At 41.7% G+C, this 18,508-nt stretch overlaps 1 protein-coding gene across 1 annotated transcript in view; it reads right to left on the reverse strand.

Moving 5' to 3' along the window:
* Positions 1-18,508, reverse strand: part of kidins220b (kinase D-interacting substrate 220b) — a 77,747-nt gene that overhangs the window by 24,131 nt on the left and 35,108 nt on the right. Inside the window, 10 exon segments of the mRNA XM_052024536.1 lie at positions 1,462-1,624; positions 8,289-8,433; positions 9,478-9,566; positions 9,671-9,911; positions 11,635-11,775; positions 13,248-13,546; positions 14,228-14,379; positions 15,297-15,462; positions 16,880-17,059; positions 18,019-18,183. Of these exon segments, the coding sequence (XP_051880496.1) occupies positions 1,462-1,624; positions 8,289-8,433; positions 9,478-9,566; positions 9,671-9,911; positions 11,635-11,775; positions 13,248-13,546; positions 14,228-14,379; positions 15,297-15,462; positions 16,880-17,059; positions 18,019-18,183 (1,741 nt within the window).

Here is an 18,508-nt window from a genome sequence, read left to right on the forward strand (position 1 = left end):
AGAGACTCTTCATCAGGCCCAAGCAAGAGAGAAATAAGTTAGTCTAAGTAACAGAGAAATGTGGGTGAAACCAAAAGGAATTTCTCTGATAGAGTTAAGACACGTGGCATATGGGGTCGGGTTAAACTACTCTGGCTGTGTAATATGTTGCTGATGTGATTCCAGGATACTGGGACATGTCCAGCAGGCCAGACTATACGTGGAGAGAAAAAAGGATGGGCAGGCAGAAATGGTTTCCATAAAGACAGGAAAAAAGAACATGTTATCTAAAGTTAGAAAATTCAATATTAAGTCCAAAATCCCGCAATGGATTATGCATGGATGATGAGGTGCATCGGTTCTTGTAACAGTGCAGGAGATCACAGATGAGAGATCAGAGTATAAATGGGGTGGTGAATTAAAGTGGCTGACAAATGGAAACTGAGTGATTTCTGCAAACTGAGCACAGGTGCTCCACAAAGCAGATTGGGTGATTTTTAAATTAAAGCAGAAGCACCTGGTGAGAAATTATTTCCTGCCCCCTCACCCTTGCACCCCCCCCCCCAATTAAAAAAATATTCCAGAGGACATAAAGGGTTCACCAATACCCCTGATCACTATCAGCAATCCCTTGATTCAAGAATGATCTCTACCACAGATTTACATATGGATCTTGAGATAACTAGGATCTGATCCCCATACTATAAACCCACCCACCTCCAAAAGATGCAGACATTTCCTCACAAGCCAGCTACCTTCTATGAGTTCTATTTCCTCCCTTCTCTCACTCTTTTCAATTTCAAGAGCAGTGTGTTTCACCTCAAAGCAGTCTGCTGACTGATGAAGGATCTTAAGGCCCAATGATTTTCCCAATCTGCCACGGCTACATTTGTTTCCTTGAAACACGTTTTCAGCACGTCTTTGTAGAGTTGCTTCTGACCACCAGGGGTTCTCTGAGCCTGGGTGAACTGGGAGTTGAGATGAACACCGAGTATACAACTTAGTCCAGCAGAACTGGTACCCAAGGATCATGGCATTTATGATTGGCTTCTGTGGCGATACTACTATTGGTCCAGTGACCTTCCCATGATGGGAGAGATCTTTCCATTATGCAAAGGAACTTCTGAAGGCATCATTGGTGGTACCTCTCTAGGACTTTTGAAATGTCATTGATAGTCACCCAGGTTTCGTATACAGAAATATGTAGTGCTGACAAATGCACTGTAGACCTGACCTTTCATGTTATTCTACATGTCAGAGCAGATTCCCCACAAATAGCACTGGATCACGTGCCAAATCTTACAATCAAGATCAGCAGCAGTTTTTGAAAACATTTAGACATAAAAACTAGGTACAGAACTAAACAAGGATTTAAAAAAAAAATCATTTTATAATAATACCATATAGGTAACTATCTGTCAAGGCAAGCACATCAGAAATGGGGGAATTAACTTTAATTAACTGGTTATATTTGTTGCATACCTTTCATAAATGTTTTTCAAGGTGAGATGATCTGGAACACTGTCAGTCTCTTCCAGGTAAAGAATAAGCCAAGAGGTCCTGTATGGCCATTGTTCTGTGAGGTTTATCCAAGAGGCAAGCCGATCCCAGTTGAAACTAATTTGGTTTGCCCTTAGTAAACGTCCTTTAATAAAATGTAAATTACATTTTTGAAAGGATTTGCAAAAACTTCCAAGATGGAAACAAACTCATTAATTAAAATTAAAATTCAAACAAACTTGTAGGACAACACATGAAATTGTACAACATGTTCCAAACTATAACAATGTAATAAATTATAAATTTATGAGTCCTGATGCAGGGTTCTGACCCAAAATGTCAACAATCCTTCCCTCCCTCCCCCAAAGATGCTGCTTAACCCACTGAGTTCCTTCAGCAGATTGTTTGTTGCTATAAATTTATACAAGTTCATTTCAAATTTTTAAATTCTACAAGCATCTTTCTCTCACTTCACCATCTTCAAGTTATTTTTAAAGTTTACAATGAAGCAAACAATAGTAAATATATTTTCTCAGGGGAGCAGTATTATAAAAGGATATCAGTAATTGTAAAAGTGCTTTGATACAAACAACACCTGGGCTCTTCATCCATTTTTGAACATAAAAGGGCAACTATTGTATGGGGAAAATCACAATTAATCTACATTAATCTTAAAATTCTGAAGTCTATACTCACTTCCTGTCTACAAAACCCAACTGCCTTTTTGTTATCACCTGTGTTTGTCATACTTCGGTGCTAATAATATTTCTATCAGGTGCTAATAATATTTTCTTTAAGTTCCCCTGAGATCTACTTCTGTAAAGATGTTAATGTGGAAAACTGACAGCAGGTGGCTGTGAACTACTTATTCCAGCATGGGCAACAGATTGATTTCCCCTTAAAAATGAAGACTTTTTTTAAAAAAGGTTTCAAAATTGAAATTTATTTTTTTATTATTTGAAATCCAGTTGCTAAATATGTCATTACTCTTCATTTTTTGTGTTAGATATTAAAAATCTTGTTCCCCAATCTTGCCACCCAGCTATGAAAGACAGCTGGTTCAACAAATTGCGTTGGAAATAGTCCTGTTCTTGGCCATCGTGGTTTTCCATGTTGGCTGTGGGCCAGCCCTCTGTTACTGTTATGGTCCCCACTACTCACCTCTACCTGATGTTTCCAGAGAAAACCACTGGCAATATCCTCACTAGTCAGTTTGTCTGACATCAGTGCCTGCTCATACAACGTGGAAATGGGAGAACAGCTGAAGGTCAAACATCTACATATCTGAGATCCCACTCCACAGCTGAACTCACCACCAAGTTCCAGGGTGCAGCACAAACATTCTAGCGTTTCAGATTCATGCTGGGGATGACTAACATAAGCCTGTTCATTGAATATGGTTGCCAGCCTTGATTAAAAAGATAAGTTCAGAAGTGGCTTATATCCCTTCTCATTTTATTGTGATTGAGCTGTGATGGAGCCCCAGGATCTGCGAGCTGAGGGCCCAGTCACCACCTTGCTTCCTGCTTCACTTAGTAAAAAGGACTGTGACAGACAGGTCCTGAACTCAATGAGAACCGTAGATCAGCAAGTGGCAAGTCTGAGCACAGAAGCAGCCCTGGAATGAGTATATGATTTAAAACTGAGGGTCCTGGTTTGTTTGCATCCCTTGAGTTCAAGTAGCCCCTTTTCTTCAGCCCCACTTCATCTGAAGACTGCAGCTGTTCTCAACTGCCGTGCAAGAGCAAACAAACTGCTTATCCCTCTTCCACAGCACAAAACTTCAATATGACAGGAACTTACCCAGTTTCCTATTAAAATTAATTGATCATTTCATCACCAGTTTAAGTACCTTTCACTTTCACCACCAAGAACATGCAAATTGGAGAGAATGGCAAATCCCAAGAGTGAACACAAGACAATAATCTGACCAGAAGATAGTTAGAGCAGAATGAATTGTAGTGAAATTCAAGCAATTTATTTTACTTGAACCATAAGTTTTATGCAGTATTGTAGCGGCTGCTACCGCGATGCGAGAATAAAGACACGAGTCTGCAAGCTGTGGAACAAGACTGATTTTTTTTTACCCGCCTTGCATGGGCCTTTTAAGCCGCGTGGTTCCTGCCTTCTGAAAACTGAAATGACATATGTGCTACATCATCGAAATCTTTTCACGCACGCGGGTTCTCCCCCATCGCACAGGGAAGACTAAGGCCCAGCGCCATCTTGGGCCCTGCCGCTCCGACAACACACGCCCTGAATGCGGAGCCGGTTCGCCTGCGTGGACGATGAGTCGCCAAACAACACTCCTTCCCCCCGCAACAGAACCGGCGATATGGTCCCCAAAGTTCGCGGGCTGTGCTAACCGTTGCTTAGGTGGTCGGCCTCTGTGTTGCGGTGTTGGGACCTCGACCGGTTGTTGTAGGTCTAAATGGGCTGGTTTGAGGCGGTCCATCGTAAAGACTTCTTCCTTGTCCCCAATGTCCAAAATAAAGGTGGACCCATTATTTCTGATGACCCGGAACGGCCCCTTGTATGGTCGTTGCAACAGTGCCCAGGGTGTGCCCCTGCAAACGAAAACGAACTTACAGTCTCGTAGTTCCTTGGGCTCACAGGATGGGGACGGACCACGTTGCAAAATGGGAATCGGTGCCAAGCTGCCGAGCCTCTCGCACGGTCTTTCCAGGACTGCCGTGGGTTGTTCCTCTTGCCCCCTAAGGGTAGGTATGAACTCCCCTGGGACGACCAGGGGTGCACCGTACACGAGTTCGGCTGACGAAGCGTGGAGATCCTCCTTGGGGGCAGTGCGTATGCCGAGCAGGACCCAAGGAAGTTCGTCGACCCAGATAGGAACTTTCAGGCGGGCCATCAGGGCTGATTTCAGATGGCGGTGGAAAAATTCTACCAACCCGTTTGACTGAGGGTGGTAGGCCGTGGTGGTGTGCAGCTGCGTTCCTAGCATGTTCGTTAATGCAGGCCAGAGGCTGGGGGTAAACTGGGCGCCCCTGTCTGAAGTGATGTGGGTCGGAACACCAAAACGTGAGGCCCAAGTTGTGAGCAGCACCTGGGCGCAAGAATCAGTCGTGATGTCTGAGAGAGGGGTTGCCTCTGGCCACCTTGTGAACTGGTCCACGATGGTAAGGAGGTACTGCGCTCCTCTTGAAACCGGCAGGGGAGCGACGAGATGGACGTGGATGTGGTCGAACCTTCTATGGGTAGGCTCAAACTGCTGTGGCGGGACCTTGGTGTGTCGTTGGATATTTGATGTCTGGCAGTGCGGACAAGTCTTGGCCCACTCACTGACCTGTTTGTGCAGGCTGTGCCAGATGAACTTGCTGGCGACTAGTCGATCTGATGGACGGGTGCGCCAACCCATGTACCAAGTCGAAAACGTGTTTCCGCCAGGCTGCAGAAACTATAGGGCGGGGCTGACTGGTTGTGACGTCGCACAGGAGGGTCCGCTGACCTGGGCCAACTACGAAATCTTAAAGCTGCAGGCCTGAGACTGCGGTTCTATAGCTGGGCAGCTAATCGTCGGCTTGCTTTGCGTTTGCCAGGGCCGCGTAGTCTATACCCAGAGACAGGCTGTGGATGGTCGGTCTGGAGAGCGTGTCAGCAATGACATTGTCCTTTCTGGAGACATGCTGGATATCCGTTGTGAACTCGGAAATGTAGGACAAATGTTGCTGCTGGTGGGCTGACCAGGGATCGGAGGTCTTAGAGAAGGCGAAAGACAATGGCTTGTTGTCAGTGAATGTGGTGAAAGGCCTGCCTTCTAAAAGGTACCGGAAATGCCAGATTGCCAGGTACAGCGCTAGTAGTTCTCAATCAAAAGCGCTGTATTTGAGTTCGGGTGGCCTAAGGTGCCTGCTGAAAAATGCCAAAGGTTGCCAACGGCCTTCGATTAGTTGTTCCAGTACCCCACCGATCGCGGTGTTGGATATGTCTACCGTGAGGGCGGTTGGGACATCTGTCCTGGGGTGTACCAGCATCGTGGCGTCTGCAAGGGCTTCCTTGGCCTTAATGAAGGCAGCCGCGGCCTCGTCGTCCCAGGCGATGTCCTTGCCAGACATCAGCAAGAACAAAGGGTGCATGATATGGACTGCTGCAGGGATGAAACGATGGTAAAAGTTGACCATCCCAACAAACTCCTGCAGGCCTTTGACCATGTTGGGACAGGCAAAATGGCGGATAGCGTCTATCTTGGCGAGTAGGGGTGTTGCTCCCTTGCTGGTGATTCTGCGGCAGAGGAAATCGATAGAGTCGAGTCCGAATTGGCACTTGGCCGGGTTGATAGTGAGGCCGAAATCACTGAGGCGGGAAAGGTGTTCTTGGCGGTCACAGCTGGCAATGAGGATGTCATCTAAATAAATGAACACGAAGTCCAGGTCGTGGCCTACCACGTCCATCAGCCGCTGGAAGGTCTGCGCGGCGTTCTTAAGGCCGAACGGCATTCGCAGAGGCCAACCGCAGTTTTGGGAACGTTGTCAGGGTGGACCGGGATTTGGTGGTATCCCCGGACGAGGTTCACCTTGGAGAAGATGTGGGCCCTGTGTCGGTTTGCCGTGAAGTCCTGGATGTGAGGGACAGGGTAGCGGTCTGGGGTGGTGGCGTCGTTCAGCCTGCGGTAGTCACCACAGGGCCTCCACCCGCAGGTGGCTTTGGGGACCATGTGCAGGGGGGAGGCCCAGGGGCTGTCTGACCTGCGAACGATCCCCAGCTCCTCCATGCGGCAGAACTCTTCCTTCGCCAGGCGGAGCTTGTCTGGAGGCAGTCGTCGTGCTTGGGCGTGAAGGGGGGGCTCTGTCGTAGTGATGTGGTGCCACACCCTGTGTTTGGGCATCGAATTCGTGACCTGAGGTGTCAGAACTGATGGGAATTCGGCTAGGAGCTTGGTGAACTCGTTGCCAGACAGGGAAATGGAGTCCGGGTGCGGGGCTGGTAGGCTGGCTTCTCCCAGAGAGTAAGTTTGGAAGGTTCTGGAGTGCACTAGCCGTTTCCCTCGCAGGTCGACTAACAGGCTGTGGGCCCGGAGGAAGTCGGCTCCCAGGAGTGGCTGGGCGACGGCGGCAAGTGTAAAGTTCCAGGTAAAACGGCTGTTGCCGAATTGTAATTGAACAGTACGGGTACCGAAAGTCCGTATTGTTGTGTCGTTTGCGGCTTTGAGGGCGGGTCCCTGTTGCCTGCTACGAGTGTCACGGCCGGTCGGGGGTAAAGCACTGACCTCTGCTCCAGTATCGACAAGGAAACGACGTCTGGACTGCTTGTCCCAAACGAATAGGAGGCTGTGTTGGTGGCCAGCCGCCATAGCCGTCAGCGGCGGCTGGCCCTGGCGTTTCCCTGAAACTTGCAGGGTGGGCGGCATCGACGGGCCTCCGTGCTCCACCTCTGTTGATAGAAACACAGCTGGTCGTCAGTGTCGTCGTCTGTGTTTCTGGGGTGCGGTCACTCAGCTGCTGGGACTGGTTTAGGTAGGCGTTGGGCATGCGGTCTGGCCGATGGATGAACTGCTCTTGCGTTTGGCCTTCCACAGGACATCTGCCCGGGTGGCTACCTCACATGGGTTGCTGAAGTCGGTGTCGGCCAACAGCAGGTGAATGTCGTCGGACAGCTGTTCAAGGAAGGCCTGCTCGAACATCAGGCAGGGCTTGTGTCCCTCAGCCAAGGCCAGCATCTGGTTCATCAGGGCCAATGGAGATCTGTCCCCCAGGTTGTCGAGATGAAGCAGGCGGGTGGCGCGCTCATGACGGGAGGCCGAAGGTCCAAATGAGAAGGGCCTTGAAATCCGGGAACCTGCCTTCCTCCGGAGGAGACTGGATGAAGTCTCCAACCTGGGCGACTGTCTCCTGGTCCAGGGAGCTGACCACGTGGTAGTACCGTGTGGAGTCAGAGGTGATCTGTCGAAGTTGGAACTGGGCTTCGGCCTGGTCGAACCACACGCGGGGCTGAAGTATCCCAAAGGTGGGCAGCTTGAGTGCCACTGCATCGTCATTCATTGTGGGTCCAAAATCCATTTCGACCATCGGGGTCACCAATGTAGCGGCTGCTACCGCAATGCGAGAATAAAGACACGAGTCTGCAAGCTGTGGAACAAGACTGATTTTTTTTTACCCGCCTTGCGCGGGTTTAAGCCGTGCGGTTCCCGCCTTCCGAAAACGGAAATGACGTACGTGCTACGTCATCGAAATCTTTTCACGCGCGCAGGTTCTCCCCCCGTCGCTTGGGGAAGACGAAGGCCCAGCGCCATCTTGGGCCCCGCCGCTCTGACGACGTGCGCCCCGACCGCCGAGCCGGTTCGCCTGTGCGGACGATGAGTCGCCACACTATGATCATTCTGGGGTGGTTAATTCCATTGCAGTTTTATTCATTTTGAAACAATTTTTTGACATCATGCCCGAAATTAACATTTAAATAGTTGGTGTGTGATGATCCCCACCACAGAACATAACCACTGCAAGTTTATCAAAAGAGAAAGAAATGGATTACCAGAAAATATAGAAATAATATAACTGCAAAGCAATAATCTTATGAAAAGTTTTGTAGTGTGATTAATTCTATCATTCCATCTCATTAGGTATTTAACAGCTGAAGAACACTGCCATCCAGATTGTTTATTACATGTTAATATTTAGTCCTGCAATCATCAATAACTTACAATATCAGAGGGTAACAACCTATCAAGCACCCGTTTTAAGATTATACGTGTGTTAACAAAGTACATTTTATGCAGCAGACGTGATCTCAAAGTATTATTGAAAGTGCATTTATGTGGTAACTACGTGAATGTTTGAATTAAAATTGTTACTCACCTGTTACTGAAACAATGTTGAGCAATCGCCTCATAGTCTGAGGACTAATGTCACTGAACCAGTCTTCAGTAACCAAAAGCTTTGTTAGATCAAATGACATTTGCCTTGTAACTTGACGCTGCATCTGTCGACGACGATATGTATCCTGTTGAAACAGAAAACAACCAAATTTTCCTTTATTGAAATATTGCCACAAGTTCTTTCATTATCTGAGTGAGTAGATGAGGCCGCGGTTTAATATCCCCTTGGAAAAACACCACTGATATGTAGTACTAAAAGATTACTGTCACGCTAGAATTTCCTAAGAAGTTATTGGGTACCTTTAAAATGACAGTGATGGTAGGATACACATAGTCTACTAATCACTAACACTCGAATCTTCTTCACAATGGGGATGACCAGGTGATTTCTCATCAGGCAGGTTAGATACTAAATTCATTACGAGAAAAGGAAAGAAAACTTATTTCTAAGGGTCTCATTGTTCCATGCAGAATGTGCAGCTAAGGAGTATTCTTCTCTTTAGCCTCTGCCATCAATTTGGCCATAAATGTGGATGAAAAAATGATCAGGTTAACTCATCTCTATCAGGAAGCAGCTAATCTCTCCATAATTAAATGTTGAACTCAGTCAATATATCAAATCCAACATGCAACAACACCTTAAGTGCCACAGTTGTTTCCAGTTGCACTTTGATAAATGACAACTCTTTTTAATTAACCTAATTGCTAAATCACACACTTTTACAGAGAAAAAGTTAGTAACTTGTAGAAGGTATTGTGTATACTGTCCAGGTTATATATTCACTCAAGGAAAGACAAAATATAGATATTTCATCGAGACTGGAAGACAGAAACTGAAGTTGGAATCATTTTTATAAAGAATCATGTATCTTTGTAATTTATACTTATGTAAACAAAAACATCAATGATTTTATTCTATACAAGTTTCTACCTTACAAGATTTCCAGCCCTCATCCTGCAGAAATGGTGATTTTATATTCAATATCTCTGTGGCCACAAAATAATATGCTTGACTGGACTATTTCTTCCTCTTCTTGAGGTGGCACTTGAAAGTTGATAACTTTCAGCCAATACACTTTTCAGATTACTACTGAGATTACAGCATATTTAAAAACCTTAACACAAAAACAACAGATGAAAGTAAAACAGGATTTAAAACAGTTTCTTACCCTTCGATTCAGAGCCGTTTTACTACCAAGTTTGGTCAATTCCCCTAAGCTGTGCTGTGAAAGTTTTCGATCATTATCTTCATGCCAGCCTTCAATACATAAATCAAGTCTGTTAATACTTTTAAACTCCTCGGGCACCAGCTAGAACAGCCAATAATACAATGCAAATTTTTGTCAGTGATAGGACTCTTACTTGCATAATCTGAGTTTCCAACATCTCCATTAGATGGCACTGCTGCATAAACCTTCTTTGCACTAAGCCCACGGCTGTTAAGATAAACAGGCAGATGGACTATATTCCGCATGTAGTCATGCCCATTTATATTAGAGTCTCTTAAAACACTGTTCAGATTTTGATTGATAGCTTTTATGATTATATGGGGATCACTCGCAAAAATAGCGATAAAGGGACCTTTTGAAAACAGAACACGCACCTAGAAGAAAAATTGACAAAGTTAATCTCAAGCATTAATATTTCACAAATACTGATACATGCCCATCCCATTATAATTTGAAACAATATCAAATTACCTCTTACTTCATCTATGATATCAAAAGCAGATCCATCCCCCCCAACCCCCATATTTACTTCCCATAGCAGCCAACTTCTTTGAATCAATTTTACAATTCCTAATGCTTCAACCAACTTTCTGAATTATGGAGCCTAAACTCCAGAGTACTCCATCTACAATCTCACTAATGTTTAACAAAGCATCATCTTTGCAGGGTGTAATGCAGGAAAGATTGTGCAATAGAATACAGGCTGTTTTTCAGATTTGAGAATGTAATGGAGTTAACATTTCAGGATGGTGTGACCAACTAATTATTTCCAGCAGTATCTTTTACTTCAGATTCCAGCAGTAGTTTTTGTTTGCTTTTGTACTTGTACTTCTTCCACCCAATCATACTACTCTTATTACATATACTCCCCGTTTAGGATGTAGTCATTATATGTGCAGCGGGCAATGGTGTATGCAAAGTTTTAAAAGTCTGTCCCTATACAATTCCAATGAAGCTAACTTAAATTCAAAGAACAGCTTTCCATTAGACACCTTGGAGTTTTCCAGACTCCGAGTTCAACAATGTCAACTTGCTGATAGGGATTCTGCTATTTTCATATCCTCTCCTCTCGATACATCCTTTGTTTTTCACGCTCATCCTATTACCACCCTCTTTTGCTTCAAACCATCATCTGCTTTGGCACTTGATCACTTCTTGCCAGTGGATTGGGTCGCCTGCCCCCTTGTCCTGTTTCCACCAAGGGCAGAACTTGATGGGTTATATTCATTTTCTAGTTTTGTTTTGCAATCCAAACCACCCATGTTTTGGAGCCAAAATTCAGCTCAGAGACCAAACCAGGAAGTGCAAATCTGAATATTTACTTCAAAGTAAAATCAAATGTAAAATAAAGGACAGAAAGGCGTTGAACTAAAAAACTATATGTTTGTTAGAAATCTCTGATGATTAAAATTCGAAAAATTTAGACTTTACTCTTGCATAAGTAAATTTAGAGGCCAGAGGCAGTAATTAACATGGTTAAAATTCACTTACACTTCAAATGGACAAACCTAACTTTTTCTGGGATGTCTTGTGTGCAACTAGTGGACAATTACCCAAACTTCACACAGTTGCAGCCATGTATCTATGAACAGTGAACCTCATATTTGAGGTAGCAGCGTAATGAAACTTACAGAGCACCAGGGAAAAAAAAAGGACAACAACTTCCTGAATTTTACTTTCAGAATATATTTAAGAATGACAAAGTCGCTGCTTAATTTGCTCAAAGTAACAGTAAGTGCTGGCAGCTGTGCCACTAATCTTTCGCATCATTCAGGGATTTCAGTTAATCAACGTAGCTCCACAATCACTTGCAATCTCACTGCAGGCATTATTTGGAACAATTGTAACAGAAAAATAAATCAAGATTTTTAAAATTTAAAGATATCTGATTAATAAGAAACAATTACATTTAGTTTACAGCAATAAATGTCATATACTTTCACTTTTAATATAATGCAAAGGGCTGCCTGTATAGATTGTACTCTTCCCATAACATAGTTTAAGAAGGAATGCACCCATCATCCTGTCTTGCTTCTGTTGATTGATTCATTTGTGAATTGTTTTGGTAATGTACAGATGGTGGTGATAATTACTTACAGTGTCTAGCATCTGCAGGACTTTATCTTGCTCACAAGCATCCAATCCATCAATAACAACCACAAGTCGCGTTTGATTCTGAGTAAAGCCATCAATTGACTTGGCCATCCGGGCCATGAGTTCCACTTCATTCTTTAGAACCTTTCAAAGTAAACACAATGTTTTTGCCACCAAAAATATCATCCATTTTAAATGAACTCTTACCATTAGATAAATTCTTTCACAGAGTTGCGAAGAAAACAGAAATAAAATTAAATGAAAATTATAGATCTATAAATCTATAAATCCAAGTTGATCTATATATTGACTGCATGAGAATAACATAGGTACTTGCTTTCTTCCATTCTTCTATTTACAACTCACAAGGTTATGCTTAGTCTATTAAACTTGACCTTTCCCCCAGCAGCCTTCCATGACATCTCCCATTTGAGTAATCTTTTTGTCTGAGTTTAGACAGCAAGTGCCAAATGGTCGATGTTGGAATACACTGGAAACAACCCTTATAAAGTTTTCAACTAACAGTAATGCACACATTTTGGCAAGTTGTTGAATAATAACTAGGATTGGAGTTTGGTAAAATTTCCAAACTTAGTTCTGGAGCACTGGTGGTTTTCTACCATTAACCTCTCAAGATGATGAAATAATTGGCACAGACATGGGCCAAGCCAGAGATCTTTGACCAATACGAAGCTGCCATGTTGGCAGTGCTCAGGTTCATTCAATTTCACATTATGGCCCTGAAGTTTAATTTCAAACAAGGTCTGGACAATCAGCCCTCATTTTATGGAATAAAATTGACTTTTTAAAACAGTGGCCATAACCCAATGGACTGTATTATACTCTTCAACAATATGTCAGCAAGAGTTTATCTCAATCAAAAAGAGGAATTCCATGAGTAAGAGGCAAAATACGTGGTTAATATATCCTTTACCTTTATCTGGAGGTAAAGGATAATGATAAATTGAAGAGTAGGGTATACCAAGTGGTGAGGTTCCCAAATTTCCCCATGATATGAAAATAGGTGGAAGGGCAAAAGTGATAAGGATACTGTGATTCTGTAACCGAATATAGACAGATTGAATGAGTGGGCAAAAGACTAGCAAATGGAGTTTAATGTGGGGAAATGTGAGGTCATGCACTTTGGTAAGAGAAATCAAAAGGCAGATTAACTAAATGGAGAGAGACTGCAAGTGAGTGAAGTACAGCAGGATCTAGGTGTTCCAGTATACGAATTACATTAACTATGATGTTCGTTCTGTCCAGTTCAAGGAATGCCAAGGATCATATGACACTTAAAAATATTGCAGGGAATTGTTTTCAATCAATGCTTTGAAACAAAAACAGATCAGTTTCTTATTCATCTCATGAATGTTTCTTGGTTTATTTCTGGAGTAAAATGGCTGATGCATTTATCTACATGTAATGTATTCATTATCCCAAGTGTTTATATACGATAGTTGATATTTGACACAAACAAATAGCTGAAAGGCATGTTATCAACAGGGTTGCAATAATAAACAAAACAATTCTAAAATATTTATTATGCATTCATACACCCAACACCCTAATGTTGAAGAAGATTCTCTTTCATTTTATGGATGCAAAATACTTACTTTCATAAAACCTTCAGGCTTTAGTTTGTGAAGTTTTGAAGCCGCAAGTAAAACTCGCTTTCTTTGAGAGTGAAGGACAGAATCTAGCACCTGCCACCACGTATGGCAGTTCAAAACTAGTGCCAGACCAATGATGCAAACAATAGATATCAGAATGGCATTAACTGTCAGCTGTTCCTCATCTGCCTTGAAAACAGCCAGAAGCAAGACGCCAGCAACAAAGCAACCCAAGATAAAAATAAAGATGATAAATGATGGGATACAACAGGTCTTTTTCCATTTCTTCACTCCTTTTTTTCCTGTAAAGATATAAACCAACAACATTAAGTGTTACTATTCTTTTTAAAAATGTTGTACACATTTTCTGTAATGTGTGCTACCAAGAATACACAGTATTTACTTCATTTCATAACTTATCAATGCTTTATAAATTTGTATTTGTCATCATTTAAGTACTGTGAACGGTTTTGGTTCCCTTACTTAAGAAAAGATTTCATCATTGGAGAAAGTTCAGAGAAGATTCATTAGGTTGATCCTGGGTATGGAGGAAATGTCTTATGAGGAAAGATTGAAGAGTTTGATTCTGTACTCTTGGAGTTTAGAAGGTGAAGGCAATCTTATTTCCATATGACATAGAGGAAGGCCATTCAGCCGAAAGGAGTCAGGAACCAATGTAGGGTTGTGTGGATTGTTAAGGGAATGTGATTTCACATAGGTTAAAAGTGGGGGCAGTAAATTTTTAGAAGATCTCATTTCAGGGGAAGTTGGCCTGAAATAACCAGTGTGTTAGAATAGTCAAGATTAGAAATAACAAAGTATGAAACTTTCAGCAACAGATGAGCTGCAGCAGGCAAGAAAATGGGGGATGTTGTAGAGGTGGCAATATTCTGTGCAGATCAGAGCTCACTGAGATCAAATATGATATGAAGGTTGCAAACAATCTTGTTTCTGTTGCCAAGATTTTCATAGCAGATTCATACCTTGCGTATCTTCAGTTTTGAACACTCTGAAAAGTCTCGTTGCCAGAAAACCAAACTCTTTTTCACAAGCATCAGAAAGAGTTGCAATCATCTCAGCCATAGATGTTTCCCCACCAACACTAGACAATCTGTTGTAATCTGTAAACAGAAACCTTTTAAACAGAAAAGGAGAAGTTTGAAATGAATTAAACTTATTAAATCATTGAGGACAATGTGCAATTACTATATATTTGTATGTTTTAAATGCATTGTTTTGAATTGGAAAATTCAAAAAATAGAATGGAAAAAAGTGCATTACAGTGATTCAAAAGACTATAATTATAAGGACAATTCTAGACAATAAAAATAAGTGCAATATATTTCATTCTTTAACTGCCGTTAAGAACCACAGAGATTTCAGGCATATTATAACCACGAGGTCAGAAGATCTTGCCTTAATCATACTCAAAGCAAAAGAATGTCCATAAGATATTCATCAGCAAAAACAGTCTGACATAAAACTTTATTTCATTTTGAAATATCAACCTTGTGGCATGAATAATGTTAACTGTTCTAAAATCATTTATAAACAATGAGGTTGGAAGATGAGAGAGGTATTTGCCAGTTTCCTTATTCCAATTCTTATTTTTATGCATTTAGATGTAACCATGCATTTCATTATACTCAAAGAATGAATAATCTAAAAAACTGGCAAATGCTGGAAATCTGAAATAAAAACAGAAAAGACTGGAAACACTTAGAAGGTCAGAAGGGCCCCGGACCTGAAAATATTAACTGTTTCTCTTAATACAGAAGCTGCCTGACCTGCTGAGTGTTTCCGGCATTTTTGTTTTTATTTCAGATTTAACATACACCTTTTTGCATAATGCTACCAAAATATTCAAGAATAACAAGAGATTTAACAGCTTGTCTCTGAACTTAATTCTTTGATATCATGATTTTCTCTCAAATAGAAAATGGAATGTGGAGAGCAAACGAAGAATTCTCCAAGAAGTCTGAAAATTTTATAAAACATTCGAGACTGAAGTGATAGAAATAGTTATCAGGTGGTTTTAAAACTGATCTTTACCTGACAGGCAAGGCTCTGGAAGTCTGTTCTGGTAGTTCTGGTGGGTTTACAAACATCAGTTTAAGTAGCAGCTCCAAATAGCTAATTTGCCGTGCAAGCTTAGTACTCAATACCCAGGCCCAATTCCAATTTTCTCCTTCTTGCCGACCACCAAAGTAAATAATTGCTTTGAACATTAAAGATAAAAAAAAATTAACTTGCTGTGCTTCAATATGACTAACCAACGGATAAGACAATAACCTGAATTGTAAGGTGCAGTGGTTTAACATTTACTGGGAAATATTAAATACATTAACATTGCTACAAAATATCTCTTCCTGTTCTCAGGCAGCCTATGAGCCCAAACTCTAATTGGAAGGTTAGTACTTTCTTCAAGATTTCTGAAATAAATTGTTTGGACTCCTTGTAAAATTGTCACTTGGGGGACAGTTTATAGAATTGCAGATATTGGAATGATCCAACAAAGATGAAGGAGGAATAGATTGTCTTTGAATTGATAGTTTGCATTAATTAAATAGTTCAGGAAGGACTAGAGCCCACAACTCAGATCAGATCAAGCTATGATGTTTATGATGCTGCTTTTCTGATCTCTGGAACAGACTGCATATCATGAGAGAGAACGGGATATGTTTCTTGAACAGAGGCCATCCTATACAATGTACGTCTGCATAGAATTACCAGGGTAGACACAATTTCCACAACTAATTCCATGGTGGGCTCAGAGAGGAACTTACCAGATTTCATTCTTATTCTCAAATTGGCAGAGTTCTCAACACCCCTAAGTTTTAGGAGTAATTATAATATAAGGGCTTTCAAAATTGTTTGGGCCAAACTGGAAGAACCAGATCTCTTTCTGTTTGTTACTATCTGAATATTTGCACCAGCTTCCTAGTGTGTAACATCCTCCGTTCTAAAGTCAGAAGACTGTGGATTTAAGCCTCACCACAAATTTGAGGCAGCAAATTATTTTAGTGCTTCAGTGCTGTACTACTTGAACAGCTGCAATTCAGGCAAGGCACTGAACCAAGACCTGACCTGTCTGTTAAGGTGGACATGACCATCATGTTCAAACAGATTATCTGGCCACTTATCAGATTTCCTGTTTATACAATCTTGCTGCCTTGCCAGATTTGCCTAGAAATAGGTGTTCACCCTTTGGTGCATTGAACAAGTGCCAGCTCACAATCGATTACCAACAAAAATAACTCTGGAAATCAGCAAAATAAGCCCAGTTTAAAAAGAAACCTTTGGAATAGTTTTCATCCTGAGTTATGTTAACACTTTACCCGAACTGTTCCCAATGGCAGTTTCCTGCAGAGCTCATAACCGCTGTACCATTACTACTATGAAGCAGAGGAAGCAAATCAGAGCCTTAAAGCAGCTCTCTCCAATAGCCAGGAAGCAGCTGCAGAAAAGGCAGCCATGGAGGAGAGGACAAACGTTGAGTGGGGCCGTAGGGGAAGACTCGAGTCTTCGGTCTGGCCATCACAACCCCTTCCCTCCCCATTAATTGTGCTGCAAGGCAACAAAACTATCTCATTATCAGTAGCGATAATAGTGCTTTTATGCAATGTCAAACATACCAAAAATGATGTAAATAAGTGCCAGTAGACTCAATCCAACTGCTATACCAAGCTTCAGATCAACTGCAAAGCCAAGTAATACACCCATTCCCACAGAGATCAAGAGTGTAATGAATACCACCAGCCAAGAGAACTGGAAAAGGGGCTCCACCTGCTGCCCAGCAAAAGTCTTCATTTCATCTAAGGGCAAGAATGAGAATAAGGGTGTATGAGTGGACTGCTTGCAAAAAAAAATTAACACAAGTAAATGATTTACCCAAATAAACTTCTTTGATTACAAAAATTCTCCAGGTCATAGTCTACTTTCATGTTTCTATTTAGCCCATCAAACATATTCATCCATTTCAAGTGATCTATGATTTAACTCTGCATAAATGCCTTTTCTCTATATCCCACAACACTTCTGGCTTTTTAAAAATGTACCAAAATCAGATTAAAACATTAGCACCATGTCAACTGCTTTCTATGGACAAGTATTTAAATTTCTACCACTCCCTGCATATCAAAATATTTCTGAACTTTATTCCTGAAAAGTTTGGATTTTTTTTAAATTATACACACACTAACATCACATGGTCTGGAATACCTCAACCTTTGGATATATGGTCTATCTACACCATCAGTTGCTCTGAATTATTAAACGTATTAAATCATTTCACCATTTAACCTTCAAATTCCAGTAAATACAAATAACATTTATGTAATTTTTCCACTTGTAGTTTAACCCTTGGATTCAAATTACCACAATGGTAAATTTACAGTGTACCCTTAACTAAGATGTGATGCTTTGAACTGCATATAATAGCTCAAAGATGGCCGTGCATTCTTGTAACATAACCTTTGTTTATGCACTGCACAGTCTAACTTGGGCTAAGTATTTCCAAACTTCCATGACCTTGCACAATATTTATGAATGATCATGCTGAAGGGGGAATATTAACAATGGCGCACACAGGAAAATAGAATAACATGCTATTCAGCTCCAGACATTACCTGACCAACATGTTGATACTAGAACAAATATTTAGAAGCATATTGTTTCAGTGATTTGATGGTTGACAGAAATCACATTTGTGGAAGTTGAAAATGCAAGACCTAATGAATCACCAAACTTCTGTAAAAGTACCATCACTATTTACCTTCAAGCTTTTTCAGAAGAAATGATTTTCCACTTCCCCATTGTGCATAAAGTCCAACACAAATAGGTGGCTGCATAGTTGGTTCACTTAGGATGTCTGCCAGTGCACTGCTATATAGATCATAACCAAGCATATCCCCATCTGTCTCGGAAGGCGAGAGATGTCCTGCGATTATTTTTAAAAAGGGGGTTATAAACCAGAACATATAGCATCAGATAAATTGGCTTTACCACATCAATATCAAAAGTAAGCGCAGAGGTAAGTGAGCAATATCAGTCAATCTTCAGAAATTTACCAATAGGAGATTGATTTGAGAGGAAAGAAACAGTTTCAATAGCAAGAGTCTGAAGGAAAAGGCATGGGTGGGAGGAGGGGGTAAACAAATAGAGTTAAGAAATCTTAAATTTCACAGAAGAAAATGACATACGTCATCCAGAAATAGCTTACCCTTGTGGAAATAACAAAAGCTGTGGGCCCCAACAAAATCTCA

The sequence above is a fragment of the Pristis pectinata genome, chromosome 10 (assembly GCF_009764475.1).
Source record: "Pristis pectinata isolate sPriPec2 chromosome 10, sPriPec2.1.pri, whole genome shotgun sequence".
Classification (NCBI taxonomy): domain Eukaryota; kingdom Metazoa; phylum Chordata; class Chondrichthyes; order Rhinopristiformes; family Pristidae; genus Pristis; species Pristis pectinata.